Here is a 16991-nt window from a genome sequence, read left to right as displayed (position 1 = left end):
GTTATTAAAGAAGCTCTGTTTTGTTAATTCGCTTTTGGGTCCTCATTCACGCACCTTAACAGGAAGTTAACGTTTGGTAGAAAATGGGTCTTCCAAATGGACAATGACCCCAAGCATGCTACCAAAGTTGTGGCAAAATGGCTTAAAGACAACAAAGTCAAGGTATTGGAGTGACCATCACAAAGCCCTAACCTCAATCCTATAGAACATTTGTGGGCAGAACTGAAAATGTGTGTGCTAACAAGGTGGCCTACAAACCTGACTCAGTTACACCAGCTCTGTCAGGAGGAATGGGCCAAAATTCACCCAACTTATTGTGGGAAGCTTCTGGAAGGCGACCTGAATCGTTTGACCCAAGTTAAACAATTTAAAGGCAATGCTATCAAATATTAATTGAGTGTATGTAAACCTCTGACCCACTGGGAAGTGATGAAAGAAATAAAAGCTGAAATAAACCATTCTCTCTGCTATTATTCTGACATTTCACATTCTTAAAGTAAAGTGGTGATCCTAACTGACCTAAGACAGGGAATTTTTAAATGTCAGGAAATGTAAAAAAAACTGAGTTTAAATGTTTTGGGCTAAGGTGTATGTAAACTTCCGACTTCAACTGTATGTGTCTTGTGCTCACATATTAGTCAGGTCAACTATAAATAGTCTGCGGACTGTACGCAGAGTAAATATTATTTTGTGTATGTTTCGTTTTAACTGCTTAGTAATGAGTCAGACATACATATTTTTATTGAAGTTATTTATTTTGAAATCATATAAAGTTTGAGAATTCCATAGAATAGAAATGTTCTTGGTTGGAGAAACTCCAAAGGCATAACCTCCATCCTCCATGCATTTTATCAAACATGGGCCTCCTGTCAATCCACTCCAGGGGGAACAATCAAGGTCTACTGTTAAGGAATGCAGCTGGGAGCATGTAGCATTCCTGTAGTATACGACCTCTGTGTTTGTATCTGTGTGTGGTGTGTGTCTAAAGGGTAGGGGTGGTACGGGGTTGTGCACTGGAAGGAATACTTCCTTACATCCCAGCAGGCAGAGATATTATCCTTGTTGAACCCCTCTCCCTTCAACACTCCCTGTCACTCAAAAGGCAGCAGCCAGCCCAAAGAATCATACTGACAGTGAAGCCCCTGGGAGCCTACAGTACATTTCACTCCTCACTCCCTCATAGACTAGGTGTGAAAGCCTGTATGCACTCTTTTCAGAGGTGTTTTGACCTACATACAAACACATATTTTGGCCTGCTGGTATGCAGCTAGATACCTAGGATTTGTAGTGAGGTCAGAGACTCTGTGCTAAAGCAGATGCATTCATCCAATTATCTGGTTTACAGACCATGACTAATTAATTATGCCTCTGAATGGGAGCTAGAAGACTAAACAGGTTTGACTCATATGCACCCCATTAGCTACAAGAAGATGAGCAATAGAGAGCACACCAAATGTCAGCAAGCCCCTCAGTGGGAGAGATGACTACCTCATCTCCTGAACTGACAGCATGAATGGGAAAAAGTCACAATAACCTTTTTCCTCTGAATCACAGCGCCGCTCTTAACTACATTCTTAAGGTGTGAGATGGTTAGAGAAATATAATACGAAATAAATTGTGATGGTAAAGATTAGCGCTGTGCTAATGAGATCAGTCCGTGTGAAGCGCATCCTGACAGATTCAGTGCATCAGTTTTCAAAAGGCTGCATTATACTTTTTTTTTTTTTCAAACAAACTGACACCGGAGCCAAACAGCCTAGCAGCGTTAACTGAAACCAGCCCAGTGTGTGAGTGTAGAGGCCTCTCTCAGAGAGAGCTCTGCTCCAGCAGGGACTGACTGGGGAGTGGGAGCAAGAGGCCACTCTGCTTTTGGGGCTGATTGCCAAATGCCCTCCTCCACCCCCACCACCTCCTCCTTCCCAAAACCAAGTCAGCCCCCTGCCATTCCAGCCCCCTCCAGCAGTGCCTGAAGCTCCAATCACAGATGCAGGCTGCTTTGGCTGCCTTCCTCTCCCCCTGCCTCAAGTGCTCTAGCATGCCCTTTCTTGCTCCCTCTCTCGTTCCCTCCCTCTCTGCCTGCGTGGCGCGCATGGCTCCATTGTGGAGGCTGGTTCTTGTACTCCAAGTGGTCCCAGCAGCTGCTTTCTCTCTTCTCACTCCTCAGGATTTGGGCTACAGCGTCTCTGGAACTCCTGGCCGTACTCATGGATCCATTTGTTAGCCACTGGAACAGGGCATGGACAACAGAGAGTATGTGTTAGTAGTGTATGTCACAGAGTAGTCAAACAAACATAAAATATCATATACAGGTGTGTAAAAAAGAGTTGTTAAAAATTCACTGACATTAAAATCACCAAAAAGTGTAGACACACATTTTTATATTTTTATATGGAGCCATCAATTTTTTAACTATATACATATATATATATATATATATATATATATATATATATTTTTTTTTTTCCCCCACCTTTATTTAACCAGGTAGGCCAGTTGAGAACAAGTTCTCATTTACAACTATGACCTGGCCAAGATAAAGCAAAGCAGTGCGACAAAAACAACACAGAGTTACACATAAACAAACGTACGGTCAATAACACAATAGAAAAACAATTGTATACAGTGTGAGCAAATGAAGTAAGGAGGTAAGGCAATAAATAAGCCAATAGAATTTAGCAATTTACACTAGAGTGATATATGTGCAGATGAGGATGTAGAAATACTGGTGTGCAAAAGAGCAGAAAAATAAAAACAAATATGTGGATGAGGTAGGTAGTTGGTTGGATGGGCTATTTACTGATGGGCTATGTACAGCTGCAGCGATCTGTAAGCTGCTCTGACAGCTGACGCTTAAAGTTAGTGAGGGAGATACAAGTCTCCAACTTCAGTGATTTTTGCAATTCGTTCCAGTCATTGGCAGCAGAGAACTGGAAGGAAAGGCAGCCAAAGTAGGTGTTGGCTTTGGGGATGACCAATGAAATATACCTGCTGGAGCATGTGCTACGGGTGGGTGTTCCTATGGTGACCAGTGAGCTGAGATAAGGCAGAGCTTAATCTAGCAAAGACTTGTAGATGGTGTGGAGCCAGTGGGTTTGGCGACAAATATGTAGCGAGGACCAGCCAACGTGAGCATACAGGTCGCAGTGGTGGGTAGTATATGGGGCTTTGGTGACGAAACGGATGGCACTGTGATAGACTGCATCCAATTTGTTGAGTAGAGTGTTGGAGGCTATTTTGTAAATTATATCGTCAAAGTCAAGGATTGGTAGGATAGTCAGTTTTATGAGGGTATGTTTGGCAGCATGAGTGAAGGAGGCTTTGTTGCAAAATAGGAAGCCGATTTTAGATTTAACTTTGGATTGGAGATGCTTAATGTGAGTCTGGAAGTAGAGTTTACAGTCTAGCCAGACACCTAGGTATTTATAGTTGTCCACATATTCTAAGTCAGAACCGTCCAGAGTGGTGATGCTAGCCGTGCGGGCAGGTGCGGGCAGCGAACGGTTGAAGAGCATGCATTTAGTTTTACTAGCATTTAAGAGCAGTTGGAGGCCACGGAAAGAGTGTTATATGTCGTTGAAGCTCGTTTGGAGGTTTGTTAAAACAGTGTCCAAAGAAGGGCCAGATGTATACAGAATGGTGTCGTCTACGTAGAGGTGGATCAAATAATCACCTGCAGGAAGAGCGACATCATTGATATATACAGAGAAAAGAGTCGGCCCGAGAATTGAACCCTGTGGCACCCCCATAGAGGTCCGGACAACAGGCCCTCCGATTTGACACACTGAACTCTATCTGAGAAGTAGTTAGTGAACCAGGCGAGGCAGTCAATAATGGGAAATGGGGCCTTATTTCCTTGTTATAATCTTAGTTCAAATACATGAACACACAGTAAAATAAAAAATAAAAAGTATATACTTTCTCCTTTAAGTGTCTCTCAGAAGCAGCCACTCACATTAATTACTGATACCCCTCTGTGTTTCCTTTAGCCTTGTCACTGACTGTGGGATCCAAGATGGAGTTAAATGATGTGGAATGGAGGCCCACATGTTTAGCATCCCAGAGCAGTGCTCAGTGCCTGACCTCTTCTCTATATTGTCCCCAACTCTATCTGTATAATGCAGTGCAGATGTGGCCCCAGGCTCCAGCTGTGACTTCAGTATGACAGGCAGGGGCTACTGGAATAGACGTAGGGTCCTTAGCGTTCCACATCTGACACTGCTCACTGTACCTGTGTGTTTTTCTATAGGAACTATGTGGCGTTCCCAGTTGTCTCATTAAAGCCTCTTACCCCATTTGTCCCCAGCAAGCACAGGGCAGCCAGCATGCAGAGTGTCCCCATCTCCTTGGCCGTTCCTATGGAGGTTCCACCAGAATAGGGCAGCATTCTGGAACACAAGAGACATTGGAAATGTGTCACTAAAAACATTGGAAGAAAACATTTCAAATCTTGCCTGGATTTTGTGGGCCACTATTGTGCCTGGAATGTGTATAGTCTCCTCCTCTACTTGACAATCCTAAACATTGTACCTCAATGAAAATCAAATGTTGTATATACAGTGCCTTGCGAAAGTATTCGGCCCCCTTGAACTTTGCGACCTTTTGCCACATTTCAGGCTTCAAACATAAAGATATAAAACTGTATTTTTTTGTGAAGAATCAACAACAAGTGGGACACAATCATGAAGTGGAACGACATTTATTGGATATTTCAAACTTTTTTAACAAATCAAAAACTGAAAAATTGGGCGTGCAAAATTATTCAGCCTCCTTAAGTTAATACTTTGTAGCGCCACCTTTTGCTGCGATTACAGCTGTAAGTCGCTTGGGGTATGTCTCTATCAGTTTTGCACATCGAGAGACTGAATTTTTTCCCATTCCTCCTTGCAAAACAGCTCGAGCTCAGTGAGGTTGGATGGAGAGCATTTGTGAACAGCAGTTTTCAGTTCTTTCCACAGATTCTCGATTGGATTCAGTTCTGGACTTTGACTTGGCCATTCTAACACCTGGATATGTTTATTTTTGAACCATTCCATTGTAGATTTTGCTTTATGTTTTGGATCATTGTCTTGTTGGAAGACAAATCTCCGTCCCAGTCTCAGGTCTTTTGCAGACTCCATCAGGTTTTCTTCCAGAATGGTCCTGTATTTGGCTCCATCCATCTTCCCATCAATTTTAACCATCTTCCCTGTCCCTGCTGAAGAAAAGCAGGCCCAATCCGGCTTTAAACTTCTTCACAACAGTATCTCGGACCTGCCTGGTGTGTTCCTTGTTCTTCATGATGCTCTCTGCGCTTTTAACGGACCTCTGAGACTATCACAGTGCAGGTGCATTTATACGGAGACTTGATTACACACAGGTGGATTGTATTTATCATCATTAGTCATTTAGGTCAACATTGGATCATTCAGAGATCCTCACTGAACTTCTGGAGAGAGTTTGCTGCACTGAAAGTAAAGGGGCTGAATAATTTTGCACGCCCAATTTTTCAGTTTTTGATTTGTTAAAAAAGTTTGAAATATCCAATAAATGTCGTTCCACTTCATGATTGTGTCCCACTTGTTGTTGATTCTTCACAAAAAAATACAGTTTTATATCTTTATGTTTGAAGCCTGAAATGTGGCAAAAGGTTGCAAAGTTCAAGGGGGCCGAATACTTTCGCAAGGCACTGTATGTATGTTAAAATCCCACGTGCATAGCTGTGCTCCAAGTACAACATATTTGACATTGATATGAGGGAAAGGGTGCCCAGTGAGAGAAATTTTTTCTACCACTTGAGGAAAGGAAGTGAAACCTCAATAAAATCCAGGTTCATAGGTTAAAACCTGGTGAGGTCCTGTGTCTTTTCAACAGCAGCTCATTTATTAAACCAAACACTACACTGTGGATGCATCCCAAATGGCATCAGATTCCCAATATTATGTACAGGGCCCTGGTTAAAAGTAGTACACTATAAAGAGAATTGGGTGCCATTTGGGGCACTGCCTATGGCTCCTCTTTACTCATCAGGCCTTCTGTCATAAGAACAGTCCTACTCAAAACATCTTAAGAAATGATGTGACCTTTCTGAGGAAAGAATCTCTTATTATTTTTGATGGCATTTTAACACCTGCACAGAGTGAATGTTTAGGAGGGTATGTGTTCTGGCTTGAAGCAATTTTGATGGATAAACAAGAAGGTAAAGCCCATGTCCAAAATAGAATCCTTTTACCTATAGAGTGCACTACTTTTGATAAACACTGGTAAAAAGTAGTGCACTCTGTAGGGAATAGGGTGCCATTTGGGACATTAAACAAGTTTAGCCAGCAGCTGATGTGAGCAGTGCATTTACCTCCACAACAGGAACGCTAAAGTTAGCGTGGATGAAGGCTGTGGACCCACCTGCGTCCACAGAGCTGAGCTGTGGAGGATGACAACATTCTCACTGAGTTGTGTCTAGTCTAGCCACTGTGCACACGTCAAAAAAAAGCCATCCATGCCGGAATAAGGAGTGTGGAGTTTGTCCAAATCTCACAAGCAGACATTCTTTTTCATACCACCTTAACTAAAGCTCCGTAAAGCTCCGCCTTATCTCAGTTCACTGGTCACGATGGCAACACCCACCCGTAGCACGCGCTCCAGCAGGTGTATCTCACTGACCATCCCTAAAGCCAACACCTCATTTGGCCGCCTTTCCTTCCAGTTCTCTGCTGCCTGTGACTGGAACGAATTGCAAAAATCGCTGAAGTTGGAGACTTTTATCTCCCTTGCCAACTTTAAACATCTGCTATCTGAGCAGCTAACCGATCGCTGCAGCTGTACATAGTCCATCGGTAAATAGCCCACCCAATTTACCTACCTCATCCCCATATTGTTTTTATTTATTTACTTTTCTGCTCTTTTGCACACCAGTATCTCTACCTGCACATGACCATTTGATCATTTATCACTCCAGTGTTAATCTGCTAAATTGTAATTATTTGCCTTCCTCCTCATATGCCTTTTGCACACAATGTATATAGACTCTTTTTTTCTTTTTTTCTACTGTGTTATTGACTTGTTTATTGTTTACTCCATGTGTAACTCTGTATTGTTGTCTGTTCACACTGCTATGCTTTATCTTGGCCATGTCACAGTTGTAAATGAGAACTTGTTCTCAACTAGCCTACCTGGTTAAATAAAGGTGAAATAAATACAAAAATTATAAAAAACTTGAAGTTTGACATCTCATTGCAATTTCAATAAGAAAATACTGAATTCTAATTCTGATTGAAGCGATATAGCGTACAGTATCTCCAAAGATGCCTTTACTGTATATCCACAAATGAGACAAGCATGCACATAACAGGATAACAAGATAAAACACTTACGTATATCATGAAGGTTGCCACTCGATTCCCAGTGTTGAGCCTAAAAATGGGGCTTGATGCTGACTGGTTACATGTAGGAAATAGTACACATAAATATATCATGTCCTTACCATGGCTACGTCTCAAATGGCACCCTATTCCCCTATACAGAGCACTACTTTCAACCAGAGAACTATGAGCCCTGGTCAAAAGTAGTGTACTAGGGCAGTGGTTCCCAAACAGTGGGGCGCGCCCAGCAGAGGGGGGTGGGGAGCGCGGGTCCCCCTCCCCAAAATAAGTTGTAATACTAGAATGCAAAAGGTGCAATTTCGAAATTGGGTAGTTTTCCTCTTGTCATGTCAGTTATTGCAGACCTTAGAGAGATATTTATATCCTGTCAGAAATGTCCACATCAACTAGCCCATGTCAGCTAACGTTTTGTAGCTAGATTTTTTTAGTCCATAGATTTTGGATTAATGTTCGAGTCACTCAAATATCAGACGAATACACATTAGACATGGCAAAATCTATAGAATTGCCAGAAAATGTCCTTTAAAACGGCAACATTTTCTCTACAGCCATGACAAGATGTGTATAATTACAGGAAATAAGCTTTAAACCTGCAAAATGTTCTCTCCGCCAGCAAGAGGGGTGTGAGCAGTTTGTGCAATGAACAGGGCTTGTGCCCATAGAAATAGACGTGGCATGCACAGGGGGGGGCGCGGGACATTCCCAAATGCAGGTGACGACAGGTAGCCTAGTGGTTAGAGCGTTGGGTCAGTAACCAAAAGGTTGCTAGATCGAATCCCCAAGCTGGCAAGGTACAAGTCTGTCGTTCTGCCCATGAACAAGGCAGTTAACCCACCGTTCCTAGGCCGTCAAGGTAAATAAGAATTTGGTTATTAAATGACTTGCCTAGTTAAATCAAATAAAATGCTGGAAGAGTGTAAAAGTTTAGGAACCCTTGTACTAGGAAATAGGGTGATGTTTGGGACACAGACCATCACTCAACACTAACACACAAAATGAGGGTTCACTATTGCATTAAGTGTTTATTCATTTAGTAATAAGTGTTTAGTAAACACTCACAGTTGCATGGTCAAAATGAGGTTCATAGTGTCCTCCAATCCCATAGTTCACCACTTGGAGGTACTCTGCAAACGGAGGCTGCACATTGAGACTTGTGAGCAAGGTGATTCTCTGGTCCAGCCTCCCAATGATAGGGTGGGCTGTGTCCTTTAGCCATGTACTGAAAAACAAAACACACACTCTCATAATACAGATCATGTCACTGTCTTGGTTTGAGCTCGACCTGATGTTTTGTACACTCTGTCTTCTGACAGGTGGCGTCATTCCTTCTTGATGTGCAGTCCTCAACCGATCAATGCAGATTGACTCGTCGCTCTACCTGATGTAAAACAATAATGTACACTTCACCTTCCACTGATACTGTAGGTTCCAGAGGTGTTCAGCTACGTTCCATTCAACAGTTAAAGTTTATCCCACAGTTAACTATCATACATTACATGTTATAACTAATAAGCCTGAAAATCACATGTGCACCATAAAATTAGCCCAAGCATGTTATAGTGTTATACGGTATATTCACTGGTTGCTGTGAGGGTGCATTGTTCTGCTGGTGCTTTTATTACTGCTTGCAGTGTTATGAAAAGGAACTGTAAACTATACATTTAATAGTGACATGTTTCTGATAGTAGTACCTCTTGCTGATGCGATACTCTGCAGTAGCCTGTTCCTCTCCAGATGCCACCACAGATCTCCTTAACTTATGGCACAAAAAGAGAGAAGACTTTCAATACTCAATCATTTTATACAGCAGTAACTTTGTAGGATCAAATTGCAGGGCTCTGTCTGACAAGAGAAACATGAATGGTGTGAGGATAGAGAAGAAAACATCTGAAAGAGCACAGTAAATAACATACAAAAATGAACGTCAAAACTCAACAACCGCAGTAATTTTCCAATGAAGCTGTGTCTGACGGAAATATTTGACTGCCATTTCTATCTACACCCTCTCTAAATACTTTGAACTAGACAGCTAATAGTAAACCCTTGGAGCCAAGCATGAACACCTGAATACCAATGCTCAGGCAATGATGTATGTGTCTATGTGCTCAGGGCAAGGAGTACCGCATGTGCTCCAGGCTCCAAATGACTAATACTCCAGTGCGAGTCCCAAATGGCACCCTATTCCCTATATAGTGTGATACTTTTGTAATGCACTATATAGGGAATATGGTGCAATTTGAGACACAGGCCAGGCCTGGTTTTAATCAACCCACCAGAGCGCCATGAAATGTTGACATAATGAGTGGAGGGATTTTAATTTGAAGAAGGGGTGGAAAACCTGTTGAACAATGCCAAAACATCCCAAAATCTAGGAGATCATTTGGGTTACAGCATCTCGCCAGAAAAACTAAGTCAGCCAATGAACGCTGGTGGGAGGAGTTGTAGGAAGACGCTTTCATTGTAATGGCTAAAATTGAATAAATGGAGCAAAGTCAAACTTGGTTTCCATATGTTTGTGTTTGATACCGTTCCATTAATTCCATTCCAGTCATTAAAATGAGCCCATCAGTACAACGCAGACATTCTTCTTCCAAACCAGTTTGGACATATTTTAGCGGGCTAAATCTATGACGTTTAAATGCCCATTTACTCAGTTCCATCTGACTGCGCAATCCACTGTCTCATCAGCCCATGCAGGGAAGTTATAAACTTGATTTCCACTACAAAAATAATCTAGACACTATCTCACATTTCTTTTAGACTAATATTTAGTTTTCAACAGCGGAGATTTGTATAAACCTCACTGTCATTGTTTCAATATTCAAATTCGATCTCCAACTGTCCCACAGTAATATAATGAACGTGTAGGGGTCGGGAGTCGAGACGAGAAAGAGAAGCAGGCAGCTTTCTCAGCCAGTCGAAATCATGAATCAGCTAGCATCGTTTTTATAGATGTATACAAAGAAGAAGCAATTGAAAAAGGTAAAACGAAACGAAGTGCAACTAGTTTACAGTCTTTCCAGCTTCAGTTTGAAGTTATTGTATTAGCTGTGTTGTTGGCTAGCTCCTCTGAACAACAGTGTCCTAACGAGAGAGCACATTGTCTATGCCAGGCGAAATCATGGCTCATTAGCTCATTGTTATGGATGTATCCAAATAAATGTCACTAAAAGACAGCTTAAACAAATGCACCTACTGTTGTTATTCTGTATGGCAATTGAACACTTAGAACAAACAACTGGGTCGCGTCCATAGATACAGAACAAAAATAACTCACGAAAGGGTCGCGTCTCTAGCAACCCTAGATTTGTGTCAGGACTATATATCTTGCGGAAAGATGAAATAGTACGAATAAATTAATCAAAATTATGTTTTTTAATGAAAATATGTCAATCATTATTTCAATATGCTGGTAACCCGTTGTATAAAAGTGATTATGCATTCAAAGCCGGTGTTTGTTGGATATATTGGCACGGTTTGCCGGCCCTCGGCTTGTTCTTGGGCCAATATATCCAACAAACATCGGCTTCTCAGGCATTATTACTTATTTGTTAATATTTCTTAATATTGTAAATATTGCAACCAGGTCACAGAACAGAGACTGAGCCTTTCTAAAGCCCTTGATAGATTAAGTATTTGAGATCACAAACATGCAAGAATAGAAATGACAATACTATCATACCTATCAATCCTATCATACCTGCCATTGTAATCTAAGCTGTAACTATTACTCGGGTGAAAAACTAGCACCTCAGTGGCAGTCTAAGCAGCCAGACCACAGGGGGAAAAAAGCAGATTGGAAATTTCCTAAAATAACCGTTATCCCAGCAGAGCCAAAACAAACAGTGTTCTGTGTGTAGAGTCACTCTCCTGCTCAATCTTTACTGGAGTCATAAAATAGGCCATTGACATGTAATACATTTAATAATCCTTCAGATGCGCAAAAACTAATCATGACAAAGGAGGATCTCTTCTATCAGTTATGTTATTTAAAAGACACTCGTCATTTTGAATGGACTTGGAAAGTGAATGTGGTAATCAGAATCAATGTCATGACAATAGAATCTGGGGCCATATGCATCAAGCATCAGAGTTGGATGGCTGATTTAGGATCCATTTAGCCATTAAGATCATAATGAATAAGACTGGACAGGGAGGACTGGATCCTAGACCAGCACTTCTTATTCGAGATGCTTGATACATACTGCCCTGATAGGCCTTTTCTGAGTAAAAGGGGTGACACCATGGCAGTAGATAGACACTTACCCCTGTCTGGGCGAGGTCCTTGATGCGCTCTGCCTCTGAGCCAGTGATGAAGCTGTGGTAGAGGACCACATATGGCTGCAGGCTCAGCACCTCACGTCTGATTGGCTGCAGTAGTAGCCCAGGACTGTCATTGTTGAAATAGTCACAGAACAGCCGGGGGTTTTCATAACGCATTGGCTGTGAGGAGAGAAGGGCATCTGAGGTCATTACCGGATCCGAAACATGGAAAGAAAGCAGCAGTATTTCCTTTTCATCCTCAGAACTTTAAAAACTATTTTCTTTCTCTGTGAGCTCCAGAATGTAGCCAAGTCTTAGTTTTCCACATATGGTGTCTCATATGGTGTCGTACATTTAAAAGGACAGCATGATTTCAGTTCTGTTTGGAGCATTTCTAAAAGCAAATGTACTGTATCACTCAATTGCTTCCGCATATAGCCGGCTGGGTGGAGGAGATTACAATATTATAGATGAGTATACCGGAGTGCCCTGTGTCCGACACAGTCTCTCGTAGGTGTTCCTTGTCCGTAGATAGGTGGTGTTAGGCCTCTTCAACCCAGTGTCAGCGCTCAGTAATGGTGGATTGTCAACAAGTAGTCGCTCATACTTCTCTACATTCTTCAAAACTCTCCTGTTCATGGGATCTTCAGGAAGGGAATCATGTTAATACCATCAATATGATACCATGAGTTTGGAGAAACAAATCACAGCGTACAGTTGGTAAAATAGAAACAAGCGAGCAGTACAGATGTTTTCCTGGTCAATGTATGTCGTTTTATTAAAAGGAGGCCTGAATTGTAAGGTCCAGGTCCATGTCTGCATCATGCACAGTAAGTATACAGTACTTCAGGGTTCAGCTACCGTATGGGGAAATAGGCTGATATACAAAGCAGATGGTGACCATGATATACGTAGTGGGATGTTTTTTTATGGATTGGGGCAGTCCTACTCCTTTTTCAGAATGTTATTTTCATTGGACAGGATAAAGAAAAAGGAAGTGGGCCGGAGTAAACCCCATGAGATCCAGTGGGAGCAGTTTAGACTGCTGGACCACCCCAGGCCACACTATAGTGGGATGTTTTAACTAGACAGGCTTACCATGGTTCAACAACTCCTGAGAGAGACTCAGTGCACAGGAGATGTTTCCTGTCTGAAGCAAAACAAAAAAGTTACATTTGGTCAACAAAATGCTGAAAGAATCACATCTCTCTACAAATACTATTTTCAACCAGTAGGTCTATTTTTTAAAGAATCACATTCAAAATCAGAATGACTTGTATTTCTATGTGCAAAATAGACACACCTTGAAGTGAGAGAAGGCCAGGTGATCCAGAGCATCTTCCAGAGTTCCCTCATTCTCTGGGCTCCATCCCCTCCCCGCCCCTCGGAACAGACGCACTGACTCCTCCAGCCACTGCACTGAGTGGTAGTAGTCCTCCAGCTCATAGGCAACCTACCATACAAAACCACAGGATGTTAGCATTAGAAAACAACAGAAAGATTTTATAATGACAAATTGAGACACATTCTTTTCCTGAACAGCCATACACCATACTCAAAATATATGTTGGAAGGAAAGAGTGAACACCTTTTTAGCATTGTAAATATCATTCTCTAGAGCTGAAGAGAAGTACTATGATTGTTGATGGTGGCTGAGGCTTTGTACGGGCCCTGGAAACGTGAGAAATAAAGCTAACCCTTAGATAACCCTGCTGGTTTTAACGACTAGGTTTTAGCCACCACAAAAGTGCAGTTGAAGAACTATTACTGCATGCAACATGCCAAACGGAGCATTTGTTTACACATGGTCACAGTCAGATAATCCTGGTGTTAGCACAAGTGAAGGCAAAGGCCCTTACTCCACATTCGTAGACTTCCCTAAACAGATATGATGTATTTTCCATACTGTCTCTCCCACACAGTGCACCGTGTGCACTGCCACTGTACATAAACAGTAGGATCCATTGAGGAGTGACTCATCACGAGGAAGACTTCGTCCGTCTTCCAAATGTCTCCCTATTCCCTTTATTGTGCACTACTTTTGACCAGGACCCAAAAGACAGTGTACATTACACACTCAACACAACACATACATTGCACATTACCCTTATCATACACACTTCTCATAAAGCCACATACTGTAAGTAATAAATATTGTACATTCCCTTAGTCAGTGGCGTACTATTGACGTTCAGGTATGATGGACATGGGAATGAAAGAGTGCTTATGCCTGTTCAGCTTACGTGTGGGATTTGTGTAACCATTGGCTGGAGGGAGCTTTCATCATTGTTAGATCCATGCGAGACAGTGTGCAAGAGGAGAAGGGTGGAGAATCAGGTGCAGCCAATGATAAAATGGGTGGGTTATTGGTGGCTTACCTTCCCGACCAGGAAGCAGTCATCCCCAGAAAGAGGAACAGATATTGTGGGACTGTAGATGTCAATGGGGTTGCCGTTAGTGATCCTCTGGAAGTGACCTCTCACAAGTCCCCCCACTTGAAGGGCATATACATCCTGCAGTCTCATCAACCCATTGGCCGCCCCCTGAAGGTCCTCCAGTTTTGGCAAGCTTCCCTCCTCCTCTACCTCCTCATAACCAGACCTGAAGGCTGAAACACAACACGGCGAAGTGAGTGGGGGTGGGGTGACGACAGAACACAAAAAGCGGGGATGGACCTTTGTCAAACTTATGTCCCAGGTTATGTCAGTTGTAAGGACCAGATTTGTTTTTAAAGAGAGTCATAAAGGGAAACAACCTTGGGTGTTCTCTTGTGCTTCATCACTGTAGATCAGATTAATCCACTCGGACTGCAAGCGCTTGATAAGAGTAAACGCCACCAAGGGGTTTGCCATAGCAGCTGATGGTCCATTGTACACCTCACTGTGCAATTCTGACACCTTTGCATAAAACCTGCAGAAAGAGTCTATAAGTGCTAAAGGTTTAGAGAGAATATCACCCTAAGGTGATACCATGGTAGATGGACAGAGGGGAGACAACCATGCAATGATATACAGTGCCTTGCGAAAGTATTCGGCCCCCTTGAACTTTGCGACCTTTTGCCACATTTCAGGCTTCAAACATAAATATATAAAACTGTATTTTTTTGTGAAGAATCAACAACAAGTGGGACACAATCATGAAGTGGAACGACATTTATTGGATATTTCAAACTTTTTTAACAAATCAAAAACTGAAAAATTGGGCGTGCAAAATTATTCAGCCCCTTTACTTTCAGTGCAGCAAACTCTCTCCAGAAGTTCAGTGAGGATCTCTGAATGATCCAATGTTGACCTAAATGACTAATGATGATAAATACAATCCACCTGTGTGTAATCAAGTCTCCGTATAAATGCACCTGCACTGTGATAGTCTCAGAGGTCCGTTAAAAGCGCAGAGAGCATCATGAAGAACAAGGAACACACCAGGCAGGTCCGAGATACTGTTGTGAAGAAGTTTAAAGCCGGATTTGGATACAAAAAGATTTCCCAAGCTTTAAACATCCCAAGGAGCACTGTGCAAGCGATAATATTGAAATGGAAGGAGTATCAGACCACTGCAAATTTACCAAGACCTGGCCGTCCCTCTAAACTTTCAGCTCATACAAGGAGAAGACTGATCAGAGATGCAGCCAAGAGGCCCATGATCACTCTGGATGAACTGCAGAGATCTACAGCTGAGGTGGGAGACTCTGTCCATAGGACAACAATCAGTTGTATATTGCACAATTCTGGCCTTTATGGAAGAGTGGCAAGAAGAAAGCCATTTCTTAAAGATATCCATAAAAAGTGTTGTTTAAAGTTTGCCACAAGCCACCTGGGAGACACACCAAACATGTGGAAGAAGGTGCTCTGGTCACATGAAACCAAAATTGAACTTTTTGGCAACAATGCAAAACGTTATTTTTGGCGTAAAAGCAACACAGCTGAACACACCATCCCCACTGTCAAACATGGTGGTGGCAGCATCATGGTTTAGGCCTGCTTTTCTTCAGCAGGGACAGGGAAGATGGTTAAAATTGATGGGAAGATGGATGGAGCCAAATAGAGGACCATTCTGGAAGAAAACCTGATGGAGTCTGCAAAAGACCTGAGACTGGGACGGAGATTTGTCTTCCAACAAGACAATGATCCAAAACATAAAGCAAAATCTACAATGGAATGGTTCAAAAATAAACATATCTAGGTGTTAGAATGGCCAAGTCAAAGTCCAGACCTGAATCCAATCGAGAATCTGTGGAAAGAACTGAAAACTGCTGTTCACAAATGCTCTCCATCCAACCTCACTGAGCTCGAGCTGTTTTGCAAGGAGGAATGGGAAAAAAATGTCAGTCTCTCGATGTGCAAAACTGATAGAGACATACCCCAAGCGACTTACAGCTGTAATCGCAGCAGAAGGTGGCGCTACAAAGTATTAACTTAAGGGGGCTGAATAATTTTGCACGCCCAATTTTTCAGTTTTTGATTTGTTAAAAAAGTTTGAAATATCCAATAAATGTCGTTCCACTTCATGATTGTGTCCCACTTGTTGTTGATTCTTCACAAAAAAATACAGTTTTATATCTTTATGTTTGAAGCCTGAAATGTGGCAAAAGGTCGCAAAGTTCGAGGGGGCAGAATACTTTCGCAAGGCACTGTATGCATGAGGTTTTCCATTCCAGTGATTCATCAATGGCATATGTTCTGCAAGGAATACAACGGCCTAAGTATGATGATAATAGTAGCCTATCATGAAATTATATGGAACAAAACACAATAAAGGACACACAGCCCAAACATATAGCTTACTAATTCTTAGACACAATTATTTAGCTTTATTTGTTCTCTTTCTTTCTAAAACAACACCCTCTAAACCTTAATAAGTAAGCCTACAACATAAACGAGTGATAAACTATCAAGCACACGTGCATCATGACAACGTTCCCTGTCTGTTACTCACCTTTTGATGTCTTCAAGTCTCTGCGATTCGTGTTCAATATAAGTTTCTAAATTATCAATAAGTTGTCTTTCAACAATGATGGCTTGTTTGACGTTCAATAATGACGTATACATCTCACCAAAAGATAATGGAATCAAAATCATATTGATTATAACACAGACTGAGAAAATGGATTTGAAATAATATTGCATTTTGCGCGCGTATGATGACCTCTATGACGTTTAAAAAGTTGCCTATGCTTGCGATAGATTTTTTGTCAACTCTAATCTCTATCAATGGGTCTTGCTTTAAATCTATTAAATGTAGCGCAGTTTCTTGTTTCAAACCACTGAAACCTGCCCTACGGGAAAGCTTAGCTCGGTCCTGCCGTTCTGTGTGAATCTCCGCAATGTTCTTTCTCAACAATGCGTGCTGCTCACACCTGAGAGATCAGCTTTC

The 16991-nt window shown here is 41.9% G+C and overlaps 1 protein-coding gene across 3 annotated transcripts; it reads right to left on the bottom strand.

The window, feature by feature from the left end:
• Positions 1–736: 736 nt before the first annotated feature.
• Positions 737–16969, bottom strand: LOC110503904 (prolyl 4-hydroxylase subunit alpha-3). 3 transcript variants are annotated; one of them, XM_021582535.2, is made up of 13 exons: positions 16554–16968; positions 14374–14541; positions 13997–14226; positions 12922–13071; positions 12717–12768; positions 12099–12262; positions 11622–11798; positions 9047–9111; positions 8415–8574; positions 7347–7409; positions 6329–6397; positions 4289–4385; positions 737–2224 (listed from the first exon to the last, which is right to left on the bottom strand). In XM_021582535.2, exons 2-13 carry the CDS (start codon positions 14468–14470, stop codon positions 2154–2156), a joined length of 1395 nt encoding a protein of 464 aa, XP_021438210.2. In that variant the 5' UTR covers positions 14471–14541; positions 16554–16968; the 3' UTR covers positions 737–2153. The 3 variants fall into 3 exon arrangements, 2 of the variants coding, with proteins under 2 accessions (XP_021438210.2, XP_021438209.2); XM_021582534.2 differs by having other exon boundaries at positions 14374–14528; XR_005039400.1 differs by lacking the exon at positions 737–2224 and having other exon boundaries at positions 4311–4385; positions 6329–6696; positions 14374–14528; positions 16554–16969.
• Positions 16970–16991: the final 22 nt, after the last annotated feature.

The sequence above is a fragment of the Oncorhynchus mykiss genome, chromosome 24, assembly GCF_013265735.2.
Source record: "Oncorhynchus mykiss isolate Arlee chromosome 24, USDA_OmykA_1.1, whole genome shotgun sequence".
Taxonomy (NCBI): Eukaryota; Metazoa; Chordata; class Actinopteri; order Salmoniformes; family Salmonidae; genus Oncorhynchus; species Oncorhynchus mykiss.
This window is presented reverse-complemented; position numbering and strand designations above follow the sequence as displayed.

Excerpts from the sequence above, each read along its gene's own strand:
- LOC110503904 (XM_021582534.2), bottom strand. The coding sequence starts at position 16,744 with ATGCAATATTATTTCAAATCCATTTTCTCAGTCTGTGTTATAATCAAT. Across the intron at positions 6,398-7,346 it reads TGGCAACCTTCATGATATAC|CTCAGCTCTGTGGACGCAGG; the intron begins GTAAGTGTTTTA and ends CATCCTCCACAG. Across the intron at positions 2,225-4,288 it reads GCTTGCTGGGGACAAATGGG|TGGCTAACAAATGGATCCAT; the intron begins GTAAGAGGCTTT and ends GCCCTGTTCCAG.